This window comes from Periplaneta americana, chromosome 9, assembly GCF_040183065.1.
Source record: "Periplaneta americana isolate PAMFEO1 chromosome 9, P.americana_PAMFEO1_priV1, whole genome shotgun sequence".
Taxonomy (NCBI): Eukaryota; Metazoa; Arthropoda; class Insecta; order Blattodea; family Blattidae; genus Periplaneta; species Periplaneta americana.
In genome coordinates, this window is record NC_091125.1 from 51,406,979 (window position 1) to 51,428,303 (window position 21,325).

At 35.2% G+C, this 21,325-nt stretch overlaps 1 protein-coding gene across 7 annotated transcripts in view; it reads left to right on the top strand.

The window, feature by feature from the left end:
• Window positions 1-21,325, top strand: part of LOC138705924 (sodium channel protein PaFPC1-like) — a 94,368-nt gene that overhangs the window by 40,300 nt on the left and 32,743 nt on the right. For 6 of the 7 annotated variants that reach the window (XM_069834699.1, XM_069834700.1, XM_069834701.1 and 3 more), the window contains 7 exons: window positions 4,135-4,388; window positions 7,806-7,979; window positions 9,755-9,908; window positions 10,997-11,187; window positions 12,765-12,960; window positions 15,718-15,965; window positions 20,594-20,767. In XM_069834699.1, the coding sequence (XP_069690800.1) occupies window positions 4,135-4,388; window positions 7,806-7,979; window positions 9,755-9,908; window positions 10,997-11,187; window positions 12,765-12,960; window positions 15,718-15,965; window positions 20,594-20,767 (1,391 nt within the window). The remainder of the gene's footprint in view (window positions 1-4,134; window positions 4,389-7,805; window positions 7,980-9,754; window positions 9,909-10,996; window positions 11,188-12,764; window positions 12,961-15,717; window positions 15,966-20,593; window positions 20,768-21,325) is intronic. The other variant, XM_069834703.1, reaches the window with a different exon arrangement.

Sequence of the window (21,325 nt, forward strand, 5' to 3'; positions counted from 1 at the left end):
ACAAAAAGTATAGTACATAAGTTGTCCAAATTAATCTTCTCAGTGACAATTATTCCTAACATCATTTCTCCTAGTGTTATTTGTCTCAAATACAAATTTCCCAAGATTAAATTAATCACGCATTTTTCCAAAAGTAATTTGTCCCAAATACAGTTTTCCAAGAGTAAATATCCCAATGATTAAGTAATTCATTCTCCCCAAAGTTGATTACTTTATTTCCAATGAACAGAATTCAGCAATGAAGGTCTAAATTTACAAAAAAGGTTCTGACCAATGGATTTTATATAATCCAGAGTTTTGTTTTCTTTTTCGTAATGGTCATTATCGAGTATAGTAGGCATCCTCCACTTTTTCTTAGATTTTGCCTTAACAGACTGCCTTACTGATAGTTCAGCAATAGCTGTTTCGGTATCTGCTGGCTCCTTTTGAAACTCATCAAGTGTGGCGTATAATGATGTTTTCCAATAAAGAACTGTCAGCCTTCGCCAATGTTATTAATTAGTTCTCTGGTGACCCACAATTATATATTTTATAATTCTAGAAGATACCTTGTGCTTACATCTACTTTTCATCCTCTTGTACACCTGATACTAATGTAGTAGGTCTAGTTTTCAAAATAATCTATTAATACTGAAAGTACATCCTCGGGAACAGTCTTAATAAGTTGTTGAAACGAGTCACTGGGATCCTAAAGTGGAACAAAACCCAAACTGAGCATCCTGTATATGGAATATTTAACAGTTCTATTACCTGGATAATAATTATAAGTAATTTTAAGTCCCAATGACTACACTACACTATTCGATAATAGACTGTGCTAAGTGAAAGAAACAGGCAGATACACGGGTTTGAGGAAAGGTAGATTTTGCAGCCTTAGGAAAAACGGATTTGGAAAAGTGGCCATTGCGATAATTTACTATGGGGCAGTAAGACTTGGTAAAAACAGACTAGCAAAAACGGATTGGGAAAATGAACATTGGGATAATTTAACAGTGGGAATATCAGATTGGAAAAAGTTTCCAGAAATGTCAGCTATCACTCTTTAACTCTTACTCCCTACTTTCTAATAGCAGTTCAGACTACAAATAAGATTGTCACTGGTAATATGACATAAGATTGTACTGTGAAATGTACATATAATGGAGAAATGTGTCAGATTCATCAATTTTTTAATCACAAGATAAAGTGACAATTGAAGTTATATGGACTTACACAAATATTTGTGTTATAGAAATTAATATGATCAACAAAACTTGCTCATATAAAATATTTTATGAATTATTTTGAAAAATTGATGTAACTAACCATTCAGAAGAAAAAGTAAATAGTAATATTAATTTGTGTTCAGTATTTGTTCTGCTATATTGTACTGTATACAATATTGCCACTTTCGTGTAGAATTGGTATTAACTAACATTCACTAGTAAATATGTATTGATTTATTTGTTCTGCTATATTGTATACAATACTGTCACTTTTGAGTAGAATTGTTATGAACTAACTTTCACTGGTAAGTATGTATTTATTTATACACTATTATTATTTATAGATTTATGTAATAATTGAGACATTCCCTGGAATAACAGCTTGAAGTACGTTACGTCGTTTTTTTTTTTTTTTGTTTCCAGTGTATACCGAATCTTTAATAACATGTCTCTCTCCTGACAAAGTATTATTTCCCTCCAACAAACACAGCACCCTCTAGAAATACTTATATTGTTCTGCGCAATGCTCTTATAAGAGATCTAAAATATTTTATGCTTTGTACCTCAAATTCAAGATTTTGCAATTAAGTTCTACTCAACTTGGAGGGGCAAACATTCTAGAGGATATTAAGAGCAATCACTCCAAATGGAAAAGTTATATAGATAGAAGATTGCCTACCAAAAATGGCTTTAAAACAGACACCACATGGGACTCGATAGTAGGACGACCCAGAAAGATATGGACAGATCAAGTAATGTAGCTTGCTGCAGCTTCGGAATGGGGAAACAAGTACCCAGTTCTTGAAGGGAAGAAGAAGAAGAAGAAGAAGAAGTTCTTGATCTAGAGAACGTCTCAGTTATTAATACATTCATAAACAGAGGACGTACTTCTCACTTCTAGTACAAGAGTCTCTGAATGAAGTAAAGTGGAAAGAGGATGGGGTCTCCAATCAATCTTCTTAATGTATCCAGCTGTTTGCTGACAACATAAAGTCCACTGTAGTCTATTCAGTTGTTGTTTTTCACGAAAAATGAGGGGTATTTTGATCGGTGTTCATTATAGATGCCTGTTGCTAGTAGCCAGAGTTGGGGTGTAGTCAATATATACTGCAGGGCTGTGTCTTCTGCAACTGGTACTGATGATTTTAATTTACTTCTTTTGTGGTAGGATGGGGTCTTAGGACAAGTCAATATTGTAGTACGTCGACCTAATTCTTGCAAGAAATCATAAACTTAGAAATGATGGAGGATGAGTACTGGGAAGTGAACGGAGTTGTTCTGTATGTAGTGAGCAAAATATCATTACATCAGCATGGTTTCTGGCAATAATTACAAAAAAAAAAAACTTTCTCGCATTAGACTTACTGTTTGTGAGAAGGATATAGTCTCCTTATTCTGTGAAGTCAACAAAAAGGATGTGTATTGAAATAGCCATGATCTGTAGCAGCATTTTTCAACATGTGGAACTCTGAAGTTTTAATTTAAAATTCTCAGCACACTCATATAATCTAAACCAGTGGTTCCTAACTAGGGAAGATTTTTTCATATAAACATATAAAATATATTTTTTTTAAGATTGGACCATAGTGACACTAGGGCGGAAATGGTCGTGATTGGGGTCTTTGTCGAGATTCTTGTATTTCTCCATATGTTAAGCACCTTGTATTCCATCAACATTTCTCCATTCCGTCATCATTCTGTAGCATTCCCTGAATGCTGGCTGGCGACACATGGAGGGGGCTAGCTTAGGGACAAGTGGGATTGCCTGCTCGAAACCTGAGTACACAGCAAACCTTAGTGTAGTCAGCCAGTGTGGGTTGGAAATGCTCCTAGCTTGAGGGTCAGTGCAATAGATCTAATAAGGTCGCAGTGATGGGTCGTAGCGCCCCCTCCCTTAATTTCAAATTCAATTCAAGGTTGGTACAATATCCTAGCTTTATCGGTCTGGCAACCCTGACTGCACATCAGTCATTCCCTTCTCTGCTGATCACACACAAAGTAAACTTAACCTGTTTACTGAATGTTGACTTGTGTTGCATTCTTGTGGATTTAATTATATTACTAACTAACTCTTTTCACTTTTACCTTCCAAATTTTTGCTATGACAACCTTTACTATTCTAATTTTCTCGCAACACGCCAGCGAATAATTCGCAGCACACCAGTTGAAAATGGCTGACCTAGAGCTACGTCACTTTTCTAATGAAACACAAATTTATCAAACAGGAGCTTCACAGAGAATCGTGGGGCATTGTGAGAAAAAACATTGTGATAAATAGAAGAATGCAGAGAACTTCATGTGTGAAGTGAACAGACAGAATAAGAAATCAAGCTGTGTTGGAAAGAGTGGATGAAGAAAGAAAGATGCTGAAACTGATCAGGAAGAGAAAAAGGAATTTTTTTGATCACTGGTTGAGAGAAACTGCCTACTGAAGGATGCACTGGAAGGAATGGTGAACGGAAGAAGAGTTGGGAGCAAAGGAAGATATCAGATGATAGACGACATTAAGATATATGGATCATATGAGGAGACAAAGAGGAAGGCAGAAAAAGGAAAAATTGAGAAATCTGGGTTTGCAGTGAAAGGCCTGCCCTTGAGCAAAACACTGAATGAATGAATGAATGAATGAATGAATGAATGAATGAATGAATGAATGAATGAACCTCGATAATCTTTCTTGTGACAGTGTCGTTTTCTTCTCACTTCACATCTTCTACTAGCAACTTCCACTCGATTAGATAGTGAAAAAAAGTTTTTAGAGATACAAGTTGTAATTTGGTAAAAATGTGTATTAGAAGTAAGAGACTACTTCTTGACGTAATTAGTAGTCATAATGAAAAATACCATGAAAATAGTGATACCTTAAAAATGCAGACTCTCTCATCTGAATGCAGATATGGTTAAAATTCGGTACTTTGTTATTTACCAGCAGATGACGAAGACAGGAATCCTACACTCAAAACGAAACTGTGTGCAGTGTATCTGCACTGCAGGGAGATGCTATGTGTGTGGGAATGTTGCTGGTGGTGGCTCAGGTTTCAAGACTGTGCGAGATGCATCTCTTCCAGTCCTTTCTTCAAACTCTTCATCTTGTTGTGTATTTTGGTGAATCCTTTCTTCATGGCACTGTACCACTACAATATGCAAAATAATATCAACATAGTCTTCACAAGCGGCCGTTATGTAAGTTCACTCCTGTTTAATTGTTATTAGTTATGCTTTGAAGTTGTTTGTTTCGTGCCTAGTTAAAACTTCTACATAATTTGTATTATTGCATTGGTTTCTACATTCGAAGTATAGAGAAAGTATTGTGATGCTCAAAATGTCTTTTTCGAGATTTTTACAGAAAATAGATTTTAGCATGTGTGGTATTGGAAAAGTGATTGCTGAAATGCTGTCCTGTGTCTTAGTTTTTTCCCAGATCTAAGAATCAGTTCTTGCAGGAAGAATTAACATGAAATATAATAATTCTTAATGTGATACAGTCAGATTATTAGTGCTTTCCTTATTGATTCTTTTACTGTATGTATGTATATGTTGTGTTTTTGTGTGTGTTCATGGATACATGTGCATGTATGTGTGCATGTGCTCGTGTGAATAATTCTTCCAGTTCAATATTTTTGCATAGTATATTATTTACGTAGTTTATATACGTATTTTGAATTATAGTTAAAAACCGTAAAATATAGAAAGAAATATAATTGATAGCTCCCCACCGTTGGTTTCTCTACTTTGACGAAGTGGTGGGGCTTGCATGGTCAGATGATCACTAGAGCGATGCTGACAGTAGCGTAGCTACTGGTAGGGGCACCCTTGTCAGTAAGATCTGCTGTTATGATCCAGACAAAAAGGGAAACCCTGGTCCTCCAGGTTGGGGATTGGGCATGTCGGCTGACAACTGCACACCGTAAAAATACAATTGTCTCGAAACCTCAGAGGAGGCCAAGGCTCAAATTGGGCTGTAGTGCCATAGCAGCAACAGCAGCATAATTGATAGCTAAACATGGGATTTATATGTGCTAAAATGATAAAAAAAATGCTTTGATATTGGCAGAATCCTTTAATTATGCTCAAACATTACAGAAGTATGCACTAAATATTTTAGACCTACCAGTACTCACATTGAATGTTCTTCCTTATATATCTACCTAGCGGCTATAATTTGATTTGCAGTATATAATGATGAATTATTCTTTTTATTCAGGAATAAATTTATTATGTTAATTAGTTAATATGAGCTTTGTATGCAGAGAAGGACCTCTCAACGTCTACAGATATGATGAACAGTATTTGTAAGCACTAACAAGCTCTGGAGGAACTTTCTCTGCAAGTTCTACAATGCCATTAGCAAATATTAATTGTTCATAGAGCATAACATTTTATAATCAGAAATTGTTTGTAAAACACTGCACAGTTTTATTCAATATTTCTGCGTATTTTAGAAGAGCACACTTCAGATCACTTTGCACAATTGACAAAAAATAACTTCTGCCTGTAGTACAGAGTGATCAGATAAAGAGTGGACACAAGCGACGGGGTTTTCACTGTGTGCTGCTGACGCACTCGTGGTGGGGAATGGACAGTGTAGAGTCATGGTGATACAACCATACAATTTTCCGTAACTATTTTAAGAATTATCTTACTTACCAACTCTGTTGATGGAGGTGCTGAAACTGGCCACCTTCATTATCCACACATTTTTGGCACCTCTTTATGAAATGTCCCATAACTCACTGTAGCTCTGATTGATTAATGCTGTTAATTTCTTGATGGATATTACATTTCAGTTTTTCCAGGGTACGTGAGTTTGTCATGTACAGTATATAGCATTTTTTAATGTACCCTGAAGATAAAAATCGCAGGGAGTTAGGTCAGGGAACTGAGGAGGCCACAAATCCCTACTAATAATTCTGTCCTACTGGAAAACACGTTCAGTTTCTCGCATCGAAATATCGGCTGTTTGAGTTGTGACGAGTTTTGTTTGAAGAATGCAAATCATGCTCCCTGCTAGTTAATTCTTTAAAGGGTATGTGAGGGAATCAACTATATTCCGAAAGAAAATGGGCTCTATAATTTTTTCTCTTCTCATGGCGTACCTACACTAATTCTTTCGTCATGGAGGGGTACTTCATGAACGATATCAGGTTTCTCAGCATTCCAACGACGAATGTTTTGTGAACACACATAACCATGGAGATGGAACCATGCCTTGTCAGAGAAAAATATTAAATGTGGTTCTATTAGTCCATTATGAATATTATTCAGCATCCTTTCACAAAATGCGTGTCTATGTGCACCCAGTTGAAGAACAGGTGTCTTAGTTATTTTATACAGATGCAACTTTAACAGTTTAGTAGCTTTTTGTACAGAGCCATAAGAAATTTGTACTTGTTGTGGAAGGCACCACTTAAGTGATTTTCTAGGAGACAGTAAAAACAAAAACAAAAGCCATCTATAAGAAAGAGAGGGGAAACTGCATACAAATGAAAGGAAATCACAAAAGATCAACCGAAAAATAATCAATAAAAGAAAAATAGGGTGCCGAAAAACAATCGGCACAGTAGTAAACATTTGATTAGCCATTATACAATTCATGCTTATTAACACTTTCACTTCAAATGCACAAGAAAACACCGTATAAAACATAGTAGTAAGTTATGTACTATGTCACTCGCTAGTCACTTGGAAACTGATTCATTAACCTTGATACCACTCAGAATGAACACGTTCACGCTTGTGTCATCACCTCTGCTAGCCCACCATTTCCCATTATGAGTGTGTCAGTAGCACACAGTGAAAACCCCGTCATTCCTGTCCACACGTCGTCTGGTCGCTCTGTATAATCCACCAATCCATAGTCTCTGACCCACTTTCTTAAAAGCGCAATTTTTTTTGGATTTATCTTTCGGTATTACAACACGTACATAGAACTCTGTAACTTCCTTGCAGAAAGACTAGGCACTGACAAGTACAGTACATAGTGTATCAAGAGCACAACATAACAACCTACGATTGTATTTATTTGTAAGGATAATTGCAAAACTATATCATAATATTGTAAAGAAATGCTAAAGAATAATATTATTACCATATGCTTTAAAAACTTTTGATGTACTGGTATGCATGAAAAGCATGGGTGAAGTTGTCCTAAAAATACGCAATAATACCGTAAATATGTACAGTAATTATATGCATCATAGAACTTGACACATGGAAAGAGGTGAACTTAAAATGCACTCCAAACTTTTTTTTTTTTCAATATTTATTTAAAAGCAGACAGTATAGACATTTGCACATAAATCCGATGCCTATTAATAAAATAATAAATAACAAAACTTCTAAGGAAATGGTAAAGCATAAAATCAGAAAGAATACATCTTCTTCTTAATTTTATTATTTTATTTTATTTTATTTTATTTTAGAGTACAACATTTATGCACATAAGGAAATTGTGTAAGAATTGTTTTTCCTGAATCTGTATCTTTACGTTCTAGGCTGAAAATCATATTATTGGTTTTGATTAATGGAGTTACCATGTGCCTCTTTTAGCAAATTTTTGTATATATACTGACAATTCGCCTAATTTATTTCCATCTCCAGTTCTTTACAGCTGTTTTTGTCATTGAAGCATCACTGAAAATAATATCAATGAGTCCCTATTACTACTTTAGTAAAAGAAGGAATGTATTTGATTTCTTCATTACTACATTTTGCTGCCTGGAATTTGGACTTGTAAACATTCAAGGTCTGTCCTTATTGTGGTCATTAAAGCTGGTAAGTGTTTATATTAAATTTGGTATCTTAACTTTCATAGTTTCATCATTTAAAATTATCAGCACTGTTTCTTTTCGTAATGAGAGCGTATCTGTGAACCCATATAATTGTACATTTAGTAGGAAGGTTCTTAGCTTCTGTATTTCCGCATATTAGTAGCTCTTGTTGCAAGTGGAGAATTAGTATCTTCAGCTTCCTTTTCCTAATAGATTTTCATTTCATAAGGGTATCCATCACTTGAACAAAGTGTCCAGATTTTGAATCCGAAACGAATCGATTTTCCCTTTATGAACATGTTACATGAGTGATGACCATAATAGGGAACCATCGATTCGTTCATGTTTAGTTGTTTATGAAAAATTCCATATTGCTGCAGATTATTATTCAGTTTAACATATAATGGTGAAATTTTCCCATTCATTCCCATCTTTCAGCTTTGTATTGTCCATAATGTGAAAATATTATTTTTATATCCCGAAACTTCTTCCTGGGCATTGTGGTTGGGACGTGACTCTGTCAATTATTGATACAATCACGTCCTCTGCTGTTGACCAGTATATATCTTCCCTTGGAACACTGTGATACTCGCTGATTAGAAGCAAACCAAAGAACTGAGCTATGTCGTGTTTGCTGTATGACACTATTTGACCCTTTTGAGTTGCATACAGGCAAGTCATTGAAGCCAGATGATCGAGTTATGTATTTGGGAACATTGTATGAAACAAATGTGTAGGTTTTAATGTCGTAATTTTGGGTGTTTGTCAGATAAACACTGAAGTGAATCATCGCTCTAGAGAGAATTATTTTCTATAACTGCACACTAATCGTGAAAGTAGTCGACCTGGTTGGCGAGTTGTATAGCACTGGCCTTCTATGCCCAAGGTTGCGGATTCGATCCTGGGCCAGGTCGATAGCATTTAAGTGTGCTTAAATGCGACAGGCTCATGTCAGTAGATTTACTGACATGTAAAAGAACTCCTGCGGGACAAAATTCCGGCACATCCGGCAACGCTGATATAACCTCTGCAGTTGCGAGCGTCATTAAATAAAACATAACTTTAACTTTAACTTGTGAAAGTAGATTAGTTCTATAATTGGTGATGCTCTATCTTGTAAATTTATATTAGCACTATGACACAAGTCTCTCAATTCTACTTCCATTCCAAAAGAAGCCATGCTAAAATTGTTTATCTCCTTAAAAAATCCATTTTCCAGTTTGAACCTGAATTGAATTGAATTTAACGATGAGGAATAGTATGCTCCAGCACTGCGACCTGTTAAGATCTATTGTGCTAACCCTCTGGTGATGCATTCCCAAACCCACACTGGCTGACCACTCTAAGGTTCTCTGTGCCCGGGTTTCGAGCAGGCAACCCCACTCATCCCTAGGCCATCACACTCCATGCATTGCCAGCCGGCATTTGGGGAATGCTACGAAATGGAGAAATGGCGACAGAATGATGTAAATGCCTAATTTGGCGAAAAACTGGAGAAGCCCGGGAAAAGCCCCAACTGCAACCTTGTCCGCCACAAGTGTCACTATGGATTTTTTCAATGAAAAAATCCCAGACCTGACCGGGAATCGAACCTGGGCCACCTGCGTGACAGTCTGAAGGTCTGACCATTCCGGTTTGGGCCTACAAGTAAACAATCACTACACTGTCAAAGACGACTGATAACGAACATATTAATGAATGAAGGAATGATGATTGATACTTAACTGATAACACTCTGTCAGTTTGTGGATGAACTGTTTCTTCCGTAATTGTTTGCAGTGCCGAATATTGAGTCATACATGGAAGTTTTCGAAGATAAGACTGATTATATGCATTATATCAAGAACAATGATTGGCATTGGATACATAACCTTCGTCATTATCTGCATGTTTTCCATTTTGGGTATACAGCTGTTTGGAAAATATTATTGTGGTAAGTTTCTACCATTTGTTGATTTAATTACCAAGTATATATTTCTTCTACACCTACAATGTTTCTGATATAAACTCAAATTGGTATATGATCTATGAAATAAAGGAAGTTTCACTTACCGCACACATAGTATTTTGAAGTCAATATTGAGTACCATATAATATAATGGCTTCATACAGCAGTATCCTTATATTTCCCTTGTTCAACGGATCTTAGTTGTGAGTCACAAAACGAAAGCATTTATAATACATTCCTTAGTTTGATAAGGCGTTGTTGCTGTGTTATGCATGTGATATTTTGTTTAATTTTATCTAAATTCTTTTCATTCTCAATAATCAAATGCTGGTTTCGCTCTCCTCCTTCTTGTTTAAAGCCTTCAGGTAACAAGGAAGCCAGTCATCCTCGTAAACTTCAGTGTTTCTGGTAGATGATCACAGTAACAAAAGATTACTATTTTGTGAGTTAGTCTTGGTCCACTTAGTCACTATCTGTTCTTGTATTTACAGTCCACTTGTAATGAATAAGTACACATATAAAATGATACCATCACACTTCCAAGTAGCCATCTTACCATTATCAGTGGGCATAGTGGCGCTCCCACAGTGAGGGGGACTCAAGCACCTCCCAATAGAGAAAAAGGAAAGCTTTTTAATGCCTTGACATGTCTGTATCTATTATTGTGGAAAGTGTGTGACCTTTTGAAACATTTATTTTTAAATAAGCCTGTATGTGAATGGACTTTTTACAATACACTTTTATTTTTAAAAAATCTTGAACTGTCGATAATGTTCGAAGTTGCAACTTTTATTCGGAGTGAGTAGACTCCAACTATTCTCACAGTAACACATTTTGTACTCAAACCATCTACACTTCGGGTAAGAATACAGCTTTAATGTTGCTCTATGGCACTGATTATAAATTTATAAATAGCCCCCCCAAACCATATTTCTGGGTGCGCCACTGGTGGGGATATCCATGAAATCTTTGAAAATATAGGAAGTTTATAAAATGCTGCTACAACCTGCAAAGCTGAACAAAAGAAGTGAAGTAAGTGTAATGTAATATCATTGATTGTGTTTTATTTACAGATAATTCAGAACGTTTCCCTCATGGAATTGTGCCTAGTGGGAACTTCGTGAATTTTTTGCAATCCTTCGTCACTGTGTCACGGGTGATCTTAATTGGTAAATGGATGGAATCCATGAAGAATTGTATGCTTGTTGGAGATTGGATTTGTGCTCCGTATTTCTTAGTCACAGCTGCATTTGGAAAATTTATTGTAAGTATAACGAAATATATTACACATTATCTCCAATATTTATTAAGAATGATGTATAGGTACCATTTGTGTATATCATAGAAGAAAGACAGTCACGATTCATAATTTAAATTTTGTTTGTACATCATTATAGAGTTTAGTGGGAACTCAAACTAAATACTTTCTGTATAAAAGGTATGGAATGTTATTGACACAAATTGGACACAGTGTTGTTGAGATAATTAATGGCAAAACATTGTGTGAGACACCAACACGATATGCTGTGGCTGATGTTTTTCAACTGATAATTTAGCATTTAATAGTAAATTAGGCACATTCAGTGTCATTAGTTTAAATTTTTTCAGACAGCTAAACTTGACCAACAAGTTTAATAAATACCTTTGTTAAAACACAATGCCTTTATCAATTGTACACACCAGGGTGCTAATTAACGGGGGGATGGGGGGATTCCCCCCCCCCCCGTTGGAAAGTTATCTTTCTCTCATAAACATCCCTGCCAGGGATAACTTTTATCCCTCTCTCACAAAATATAATATTAATGTATTATCATCACTGGCAAGTTGACAACAATCAATAACTTAGGAATTACACATCTTATTTTAAGCTGCTCATGGATATAATTATTATTATGATCAAGATGCAAGACAAGCAGTTCAGTGCGACCAACCGTTGAGCCGTATTGAATGAGGATAATAGTAATAATGTTACGTATGGTATTCTCTGCCTAGGATTCTTTTCCCCTCTCATCAGAAATCTTAATCCGCACCCTATACACAACCATAGTATATAATCCAATCTGTGCAGTAGTCATAATTTATCATGTAGGTAGTGTGGACTACTGTAATCAAATAAACAATCTGTTTCGGTTACAGTCTGTAAGAGTCCAAATTAATATGTATTTTATAGGACAAAAAATCAAACACAGAAAATTAATTTGTGAAATGCGCGTTGTGACATCATTGGCGGTGATTTATTTAACGACATTTCTAACTGAAGAGGTATTCAGCATGCTAGGTTAAATCCAGTCCAAAGGTATTTTTTTATAAATGTAACGAATTTTGCATCTTGTTCTTCCTTGTTGCCTATGTTGAAATACACTTGCTAGAATTAGTGGTATGTTGTGAAACCCTTAAAGTTTCATAGACAAAAAAATATGTCTGCAACTTTTGGCGAGTAATCAGCCAGATTACATAATATAAAGGCTTTCCAATCATCACTTAGAGAGAGAAGTAAAAAGTAACTCTCAGTGCTCTTTCAACTTTTACTAGGCATTCTGCTGCATTTAGTTCCCACAGTCTTCTGCTGCTAAACTGTAAGAAGTGCCTGGAATGTTGCCAGTATTGACTTTTATCAACAAATGAGGTGTTCCTTTTCTTGTACAGCAACTCCACCATCACCCACATTCTCACTTTCATCATTCTCTTACAAATCCACTCCATTAACGATTTTTTTATATGTTTTTACTTGTTATCTAGCTGTTTGATTAACATAAATGTCTGAATAAAAGAACCGGTAAATTACACTCATATGAAAAAATCTCAATATCCAACTAAATCTATGTTAACATGACTTTGCAGATGCTGAATTTCATTATTTCGTCTGTGTTTATGAACTTTAAGTCAACAAATTGGTGTTTGCCAATAATAGATAATGATAATGAAATTAACGAAATTAGTGAAGCATTCCATGAGATGAAGCTCTCCTTTAAGAGTTATAAAGGCAGATTGAAGGACAGGATAATTATGTGCTTAAAATTAACCAACAAGAAAGCAGGTACATCTTTCAGTAAATTAAGTAACATTGTCACTTAATTTGTGTTTTAATGTGTGTTTGTTAGTATACCTAAGGACTGTCCAACTCAAATAATCATGACTGAATGCCACGTTTATTCCATCCGTGATTTCTGTAGAGTAAATTTGTGTTGTGCATGACGTCACTAGGGAGAGAGTGAAACCTGCTCCCTTCCCTTCTTCAAGCTAGTGAGTGTGCGGGCAAGAGTTCACATAGCATGTTGCGTTCCCTCTCCCATGAGCCCTTCTTTTGCACTCTGACTATTCATTGGACCAACCAGCTATGACGCCAGTTGCGCAAAAGGCTTGATTTGTGACTGACATTCTACAGATTCCATGGACATGTTTGCTTAATTATGAGGATGTTTTGAAAAGTAATGCCTCATAATTTTTGTGTTACTATTAACATATTTAAAAAAATGGGAGTATAAGGGCACAGTACATCAGTTATTTATAGATTTCAAAAAGGAATAATTCGGTTAAGAGAGAAGTTTTATAAAATATTCTTACTGAATTTCGTATTCCCAAGAAACTAGTTCGATTAATTAAAATATGTCTAGTGGAACATACAGCAGAGTCCGCATAGGCCAGCAGGTATATTGTCATTCTTGGCATAGAGAACTACTATCCTGAATATCATTCCATGGAAAAATTATTCCTAGTTCACGTAAAATTGGTTTCAAAATAAAATGTGCAATGGAAGATTAATCAAAGTCCCATATTTGTATGTTAAATCAGAATCAACCCATTGATAAGTCTTAGAATATTGCAATTATAATAATTCAACTGGAATTTCTGTTTTCAATGTTTGTAAGCCTGGATGTATTATTTTTTGTTGGTTATTTAATGGCGCTGTATCAGTAGTTACTAGGTTATTTAGCATCGATGGGATTAATGATAGCAAGATAATATTTGGCGAGATGAGACCGAGGATTCGCAATAGATTACTGACCTTCGCCTTACAGTTAGGGAAAACCTTCGAAAATACCTAACTAGATAACCAGCCCAGTGGGAATCGAACCCGTGCCCGATAGCAACTCTGGATTGGCAGACAGTGCCTTAGCCAACAGAGCTATGCCAGTGGTATTTTTTTTTTAATTTAAATGTTCAACAATGTGCCAATTTGTGAGATTCATTCAGTCTTGTGTTGGAATGTGAAGAGTGATATTGTAAAACATGAATAATGAGAGTAGTGGCAAAAAGTCTAATGTGGTGGACACTGGAAGACCAAGAAAGTGGCTCAAACATGGAAGAATCAATTATGCAAGTAAACATTTGTGCAATGGATCATGTGCAAATGCAGGTTAGGCTGTTTCAATAATATGAATAAAGAAGAGAGGGATTTGTTAATAATTAAAATTCTAATTTGCTTGGAGAAAAGAACAGTCATCACATCATACATCTTTTGTTTCACTTTTGCCTGTAAAAAGGTGTTGCTCAAGAAGGAGTGAAGAATAAGAAGTGAGTTTGCAGAACCATTTTTATACTTAACAGGTTCGTGTTCTTAGAAATGGGACAGTTGTTGAAATTCCTTTGTTACAAAGCATTTTTAAGCATACATGGAATTACAAATCAGATAATGGCAACTAGAGACCTGCAGAACAGCGCTTAAAACCAGTTTATATTCGACTGGTTGGAGATCAACTGGCGTGGTTGAGTATCCGATCGAATATCCGACTTTCAAGCGGTTGCTTCTAATATTTTGTAAGCTAGACAGAACACCAGGCGCACTTCACCATACAATAACTCTGATGACATTTTCTGACTACACAAATGGAGTAACAATTGAAGGAAATTTACTTTTTCTGATTAAAAAAAGCGTTATCTTGAAATAGGCCTATAATTGATTGGAAACTTTGATATATTTATGTTCATAACAAATATATAAATGAACAAATGGACACCGGTAACAACAAAGGAAATAAGCGTAATGCATAATATGAAATCTGACATGTAAACAAATATAAGAATAAAATAAATTATAATTACTTACAAAATAGAAGAGCAATTAAATACACACTTACTATTGCAACATTCATACTTTAAACTGAAAATGCATAGGCTACCTGTGAAGAGTAGTTGTTAATATAGTCTATACCTTTTAATTATTCTAAGTGGATGTATTGTGCTTGATGCTGGTTTCAATAGCTATAGCAGATAATTCGGAGTAGAAGTATGCATGACTCTAAATAGAAGAGACAGTGAATGTATTGTTCTTCGTGCCTTCAGACGTGCCCATGAAAGTAACTGAAGGGAAGGCGTTATATGGTTAAATTTACGAGTATTGCAGATGATTTGTATGCACACATTATGAACACGTTGTAGTCTCTCAGCTAAGAGTGAACTTACATTAGCTAGCAACAAGTCGCAATAATCAAAATGAGGCATTACAAGCGTCTGAATAAGACTATTTTTTAGACTAAATGGTAGAAATTCTTTCATGTGAAACAATTATTTGGATCCAGAGAAAATCCTTGTGGTGAAAGAAAATGTGTAAATTAGACAATAACTGTGTGATCCAAATTTAAAAGAATGTTTTCTTTTTTTATAAATATTTGTGATTTATTTACATATTTATATTTTTTTTAATCATCTGGTTTTTATAGAACTCCTTTTCACATCTTGCAGAACAGTGGTATATCGCTGAATACAGTTTAGAGAATGCTGTATGAGAGTAACAAAAAATAATGTATTAAATTCTTACATTTGTTGTTTGGATTAATGTTGTATTTCGTTCCAGGTATTGAAGAACAAGAACAAAAAGAAGACGAAGTATATGAAAAAGAAGAATCTTTTCATGACGATTACATCATTCCTGATTGTTTCCCTTATAAGTGTTACAAACAATTTGCTTTCATTTTGGGAAATAAAGATTCTACTTGCACATTACGATGGCTAAGTCTAAGGAAAAAACTATATATGCTGAATTGTAATACATATTACAAAAAAACATTGCTGTTCATGATCGTCATCAATAGCTTTACTTTGGTGAGTTCCTTACTTTGTCTTTACATCAATTTTAAGTTAAGAAAAATTGCTGTGATATAGGAAAACTTGTTTGGAAAGTGATGGAAATATACATTGACAACATTCTGATAATGTTTTCTTTTTTCTGCTTTTGAGCTGCTGAACAAGTTGCCTTTATAATATAAAGTCCATTGCTTAAAAGATAAATTAAGCACTCGTTTAGGCATTCATAACTTTATTGGTTACTCATATTGAACTGAAAACTATAATGATAATATTACAGCCCCTTTTCTATTTGTAACAATTATGAAATGAAATTGAAAATCTACTTAGACAACTCAATTCACAATGGCGAAGCTTTTAAGAAGCTTCTGAGGCTTAGCCTACTCACAAAATTTAGGCTATTATACCTAGTAACAGTAGAGCTATAAGTTTTTAATAACGATATATCATAACACTTGGTTTCCTTCCATATATTAAGTTTACAGTTGATAGTCATTTCAAGATGGAGGGTTCATTGCGAGGTTTGTGGCAGAAACCTCTAAAAGCATGACTACGACCTTGACTCATAAGCTTGAGAGGGGGACCAGGGAGGGAATATCGATTTGCTACATCTCGATATGAAACACGGTGGCTAGCCTCACTGTTACAATAATATGTTGCACTATATTGGTGTTCTCTGAATGCACTGCGTTATTGAGTGTAAGTTTAATGAAAAGTGCGTGTGAAATAGCCTATACTGAGAGAACATTGGGGTCATTATTTATGGAATTAAAAGAGAAACCTTTTCAAGTTGGGCATATGAAACAAAATGTGCTTATAAAGACAGAAGATCGACACCACATTTACATATTAAAATAGCGAACAAAGGAAGACAAAATAGAAATTTTAAATTTTCGTGGTATAAGAGATATCCTTTCCTAACAGGGTGCTCTGAGACAAATAAGTTATATTGTTGTACCTGTATTCTGTTTTGGGGTGAAATTGAGTCACTTCATGGTTTTTAACAGTATGTTGTAAAACAAATTGATTACTTGACACAAACAAAAGAAAATCACAAGATACTTGATAATGGGGGCAGGTTAGTATGAAGTATTTATTGCTTTCTCCAGCATGGATGACATCATCACAACGCCGTTCATGCTCCTGACAACATGCTGCAATTTCACTTGAGATGGTCATCTCCACTCGTCCACAAGGGCTTTCTCAAGAGCTCGGAGTGTTTGGAGATGTTGATTTCTCTCTCTCAAACACAGTTCCAGTTTGTCTCAAACTTGTTCAATCAGATTCAAGTGTCTGCCCTCCCTTTTCTTATGGTTAGTCTATTACAGGTAAAGTCTTGGCTTGAGCAAGACCATCTCCAATACTCAGACCTTAATGTAGGTATCAATAGTGGCGAAAATAGTGCCGGTGGCGGTTCAAGCATGATTACCACGTGGTTTTGTTATTATGTTTCCTTGTGTTAATTACGTTGTGAAATGGGCCGTTCGTGTTGTGTACTGGGTTGTAATTCTAATAGTGGATCTGTGTCTCATATTTCAGCATTTAAGTTCCCGAAAAATACAACTTTATGCGATAAATGGTTTAGTTGCATAATCGTGACAGTTTCCAAGTTAAGGAAATTACAGTTTGTTGTTGTTTAGTCAACTGTCCAAAGACAGGTCTGAACCTCACAAATGATACCAACAAGGTAGCACTTATGAGGCAACTAAGACAAGAGATAGTGGGGTAGGGTGGCCAATTCCTATCCTCCTAAAATGACAGTGTTACAGATAAAACATTTTTAACCTAGATTAGTTATTAGGAAAGATATTTTTCCTATCGTAAATGGTGATGCTTTTCGTATTCCTCGGGAAATTTCGAATTTTACCAATGACGCCTTAACAACCATATTTCCTAACCAACCTTCATACCGTACTGTCAGTCATTATAGCACTCAGAAAGAATCCGCATCAACGGAAAGGGGAACAGATGGAGAGAGAAGAAGAATTTTTCAGGGAATGTTGTAAAAGGGACATTATTAGCACTTTTGATCAGTTTCAAAGTGATGTTCAGGAAAGAAGTGTGGTTTCATTTATGACTGTTGTTTAAGGTGACTATGTTATTTCCTTAAATATGAAAGATGACAGTGTAGAAGAAATTCCATCATTAATAACTATAAAAAGGTGTTGAAGGGGGGAAAACATTTCAGACCAATTACTGAGAAACGTGAAAAGAAGTCATGAAGAGTTAGGCCTAAATCTAAAAGTGACAAAACATAAGGAATTGAAATTCAGGATGAATTAGGCTAAGGACCCTATGTTGTCAATACCCACCTATTAAAAATATAAAATATAAGCTGATTTTTTATTATTATTATTATTATTATTATTATTATTATTATTATTATTATTATCGGTGTGGTGGTGGTGGTAGCTGACCTTGTTTAATTGTGTTATTGATTTTGCATATGTATTATCCTTTTGTATGTCCAACAACTATTAGTGAACGTTTGCATTTACTGCAGTAACTTATACGGAGTTCAGGGTATGATTTTCAACTTATTGAAAACTATTTTCAGGCTGCATTTGCACTGTCAAGTTCATAACTTTATAGCAATGTATTTCTACTTGTGCTGTACTCATCTTGTTGTCTCACCTTTGAAATTGAACCTAACATTGCTCATAAATTCAACGCTGGAAGTTTATTTAAGACAAAATTTAGTAATTCAACTTAATAAATACGAGAAATATAATTATTTTGACATAAAGATATGATGGAAGCATCTATATATATGGGAAATGTTTGGACTGCAGTGGCGGCCATCTTTATTTCTGTATTAAGGTCTGAGTATTGGAGACAGTCTTGTCTTGAGAGTGTATAGTAGAGGTATTTTGTCCCTCCTGCTGTCAGCCTATTGCAGGCAAAATCTCAGGTCGAGAGTCAGTAGTAGAGATAGAATACCTCTACTACTACTATCCCTTGTAGTGTCAGATAGAAAATCGTTAGCAGAAGTCCACTGCTTCTGTGGTCGGCCTATCACACTCAAAGTATCAAATCAAGAATCAATAGCTAGAGTGGCCATTCACTTTTCATCCCCTTCTGCGACAGTTAGCCAAGACAAACTTTCTACAACTATCTTATTTCCATTTCGACACTCCTGTTTTTCCTATCACAAGAGCCATTGGGAAATAAATCTAACGGTACTTAATAAATTCACATTCATTCAATGAAATTTCTATTTTGTTTTAGTATCTCATCACTATGAAGCTCCGGCTATCTTGTCCCTATCCCTATTTATTCTCTTCCCACCTCGGTGCCACAGGAACACAATGACAGGAACATGACAAGAAAATGTTGGTACTTAAATCAATTAGATCAGTCGTAACTTTCGACCATTCTGTAACACTTTTCAGCGACGAAATTAGAAAAGAAGTTTAATATGATATGATATATATATTTTTGTCGTTAAGCACTTAATTCTGGTGAGATGGTACTTCACAATTTTGTATGCAGTGCCATCCCACCTTATTACATTGAAAAAATTTATGGAAGTCGTAACTTACTTCATTCTCTCTTCCACTCATGTTCTCTTTAAATGTATCTTTGTCACCTCTCGTTCACCAGCCTACCTATCTATTACTCGTATATCCCCACTTCTCCACTACTGTCCTCCACACTTGATTAATATATTTGACCAAGGTTGTGCCTAAAATAGTATTCTTGTATATTTAAATACAAGGAATATATTTCAACCAACACACGTATATTAAATAGACGATCATTTCGGAAACTGTTTCCTTCAGAAATTAATCCCAATCACTGTAATTTTCCTAATTCGTAACTTATAATAATTTATAATATAATCTTCATCTTACGATGTTTGGTGACGTATACACGTCCGTTGATGTGACATATTAACGAATTTAAATACTATTATAGTCACAATCATGCCATGGTATGAAAGAAAAATTTCACAACCTCGAGCGGGAATCGAACCTGCGACTTCCTGTTCTCCGGTCAGGCGCTCTACCACTGAGCTGTCGAGTTCGTCTCACACCAAAGGCTTGGAATTATCCTTTCATACTGGCGACTCTGTTATAGAGTACTGTCCATAGATTGTGACTATAATAGTATTTAAATTCATTAATATGTCACATCAACGGACGTGTATACGTCACAAAACATCGTAAGATGAAGATTACATTTGTAAAGTTTCTTTTGAAACCCATAAGCAGTGCTGACTAGATCAGACGCTATGGACAGTACTCTATAACGAGTCGCCAGTATGAAAGGATAATTCCAAGCCTTTGGCGTGAGACGAACTTGATAGCTCAGTGGTAGAGCGCCTGACCGGAGAACAGGAAGTCGCAGGTTCGATTCCCGCTCGAGGTTGTGAAATTTTTCTTTCATACCATGGCATGATTGTGACTATAATAGTATTTAAATTCATTAATTTATAATAGATCAACAATCCATTCTTCTTGAAAGTCTTAATATAAGATAAAATGCTTGTTTGTCACTGATTAATAATAATATTTTGCCTTATACTGACACTTGCACAGATTTGTTTGTAAATATTAAAATGTCGTTTTCAAACATTTCAACAATAATTGAGCCATTCCTAACTTTGTTCAACTACTCTGAAATGTAATAAATTTTAATTTCAGACACTTGAAGATGTGAATCTTCCCCAGCGACCTGTGTTACAAGATATTCTGTTGTATACGGATTTAATCTTCACTGTAATATTCTTCATTGATATGATGATTTGTTGGTTTGCAGTTGGGTTTGTAGAATACTTCAGAAAAATATTTTGTTGGTTGGACTTCACGATTACTATGGTAAGTTCACAACTGTAAAGAAGTAATTTCGTTATTAAACTATAGAGTGTTCTCAGTTTTTCAATATGCGAACAGCCTGTTTGTGATATACAAACCTACACGGATTTTAGAACGGAAATCATGGCTACTGGTACTGTCTCGATCTTTTCGAGAATTTGAGCCGCAAATTCAACAGTGTACATGAGTCATTCCTTAGTTCGTTATGGCTAGCTTCGTAATCATCATTATAAGAGGTCTTTGTATAGATATGCGCAGACAATTTCAGGATCCATTCCCATTTATAAAAAAAAAATTGTATCCCACTACAGTTCGTCAGTTGTGACAAGGCTTGACGAAATAAGAGTTTAGAAACTGTTAGAGGAAATATTATGTGAAACGTGTGTTGAGTTGAAAGAGCTGAAGAATATAATGCGAAGCAGATTAATTTAGTTTACAAGCACAAACAATTTATCGTTTGAAAAAATATAGAGTATATAAGTATGTAGAAATTTTGTTAATTCTGTTCTGAACCTTTTCTCTTGGCTCATCAAAGCTTTAAGAAAATTAGACATGCATTGA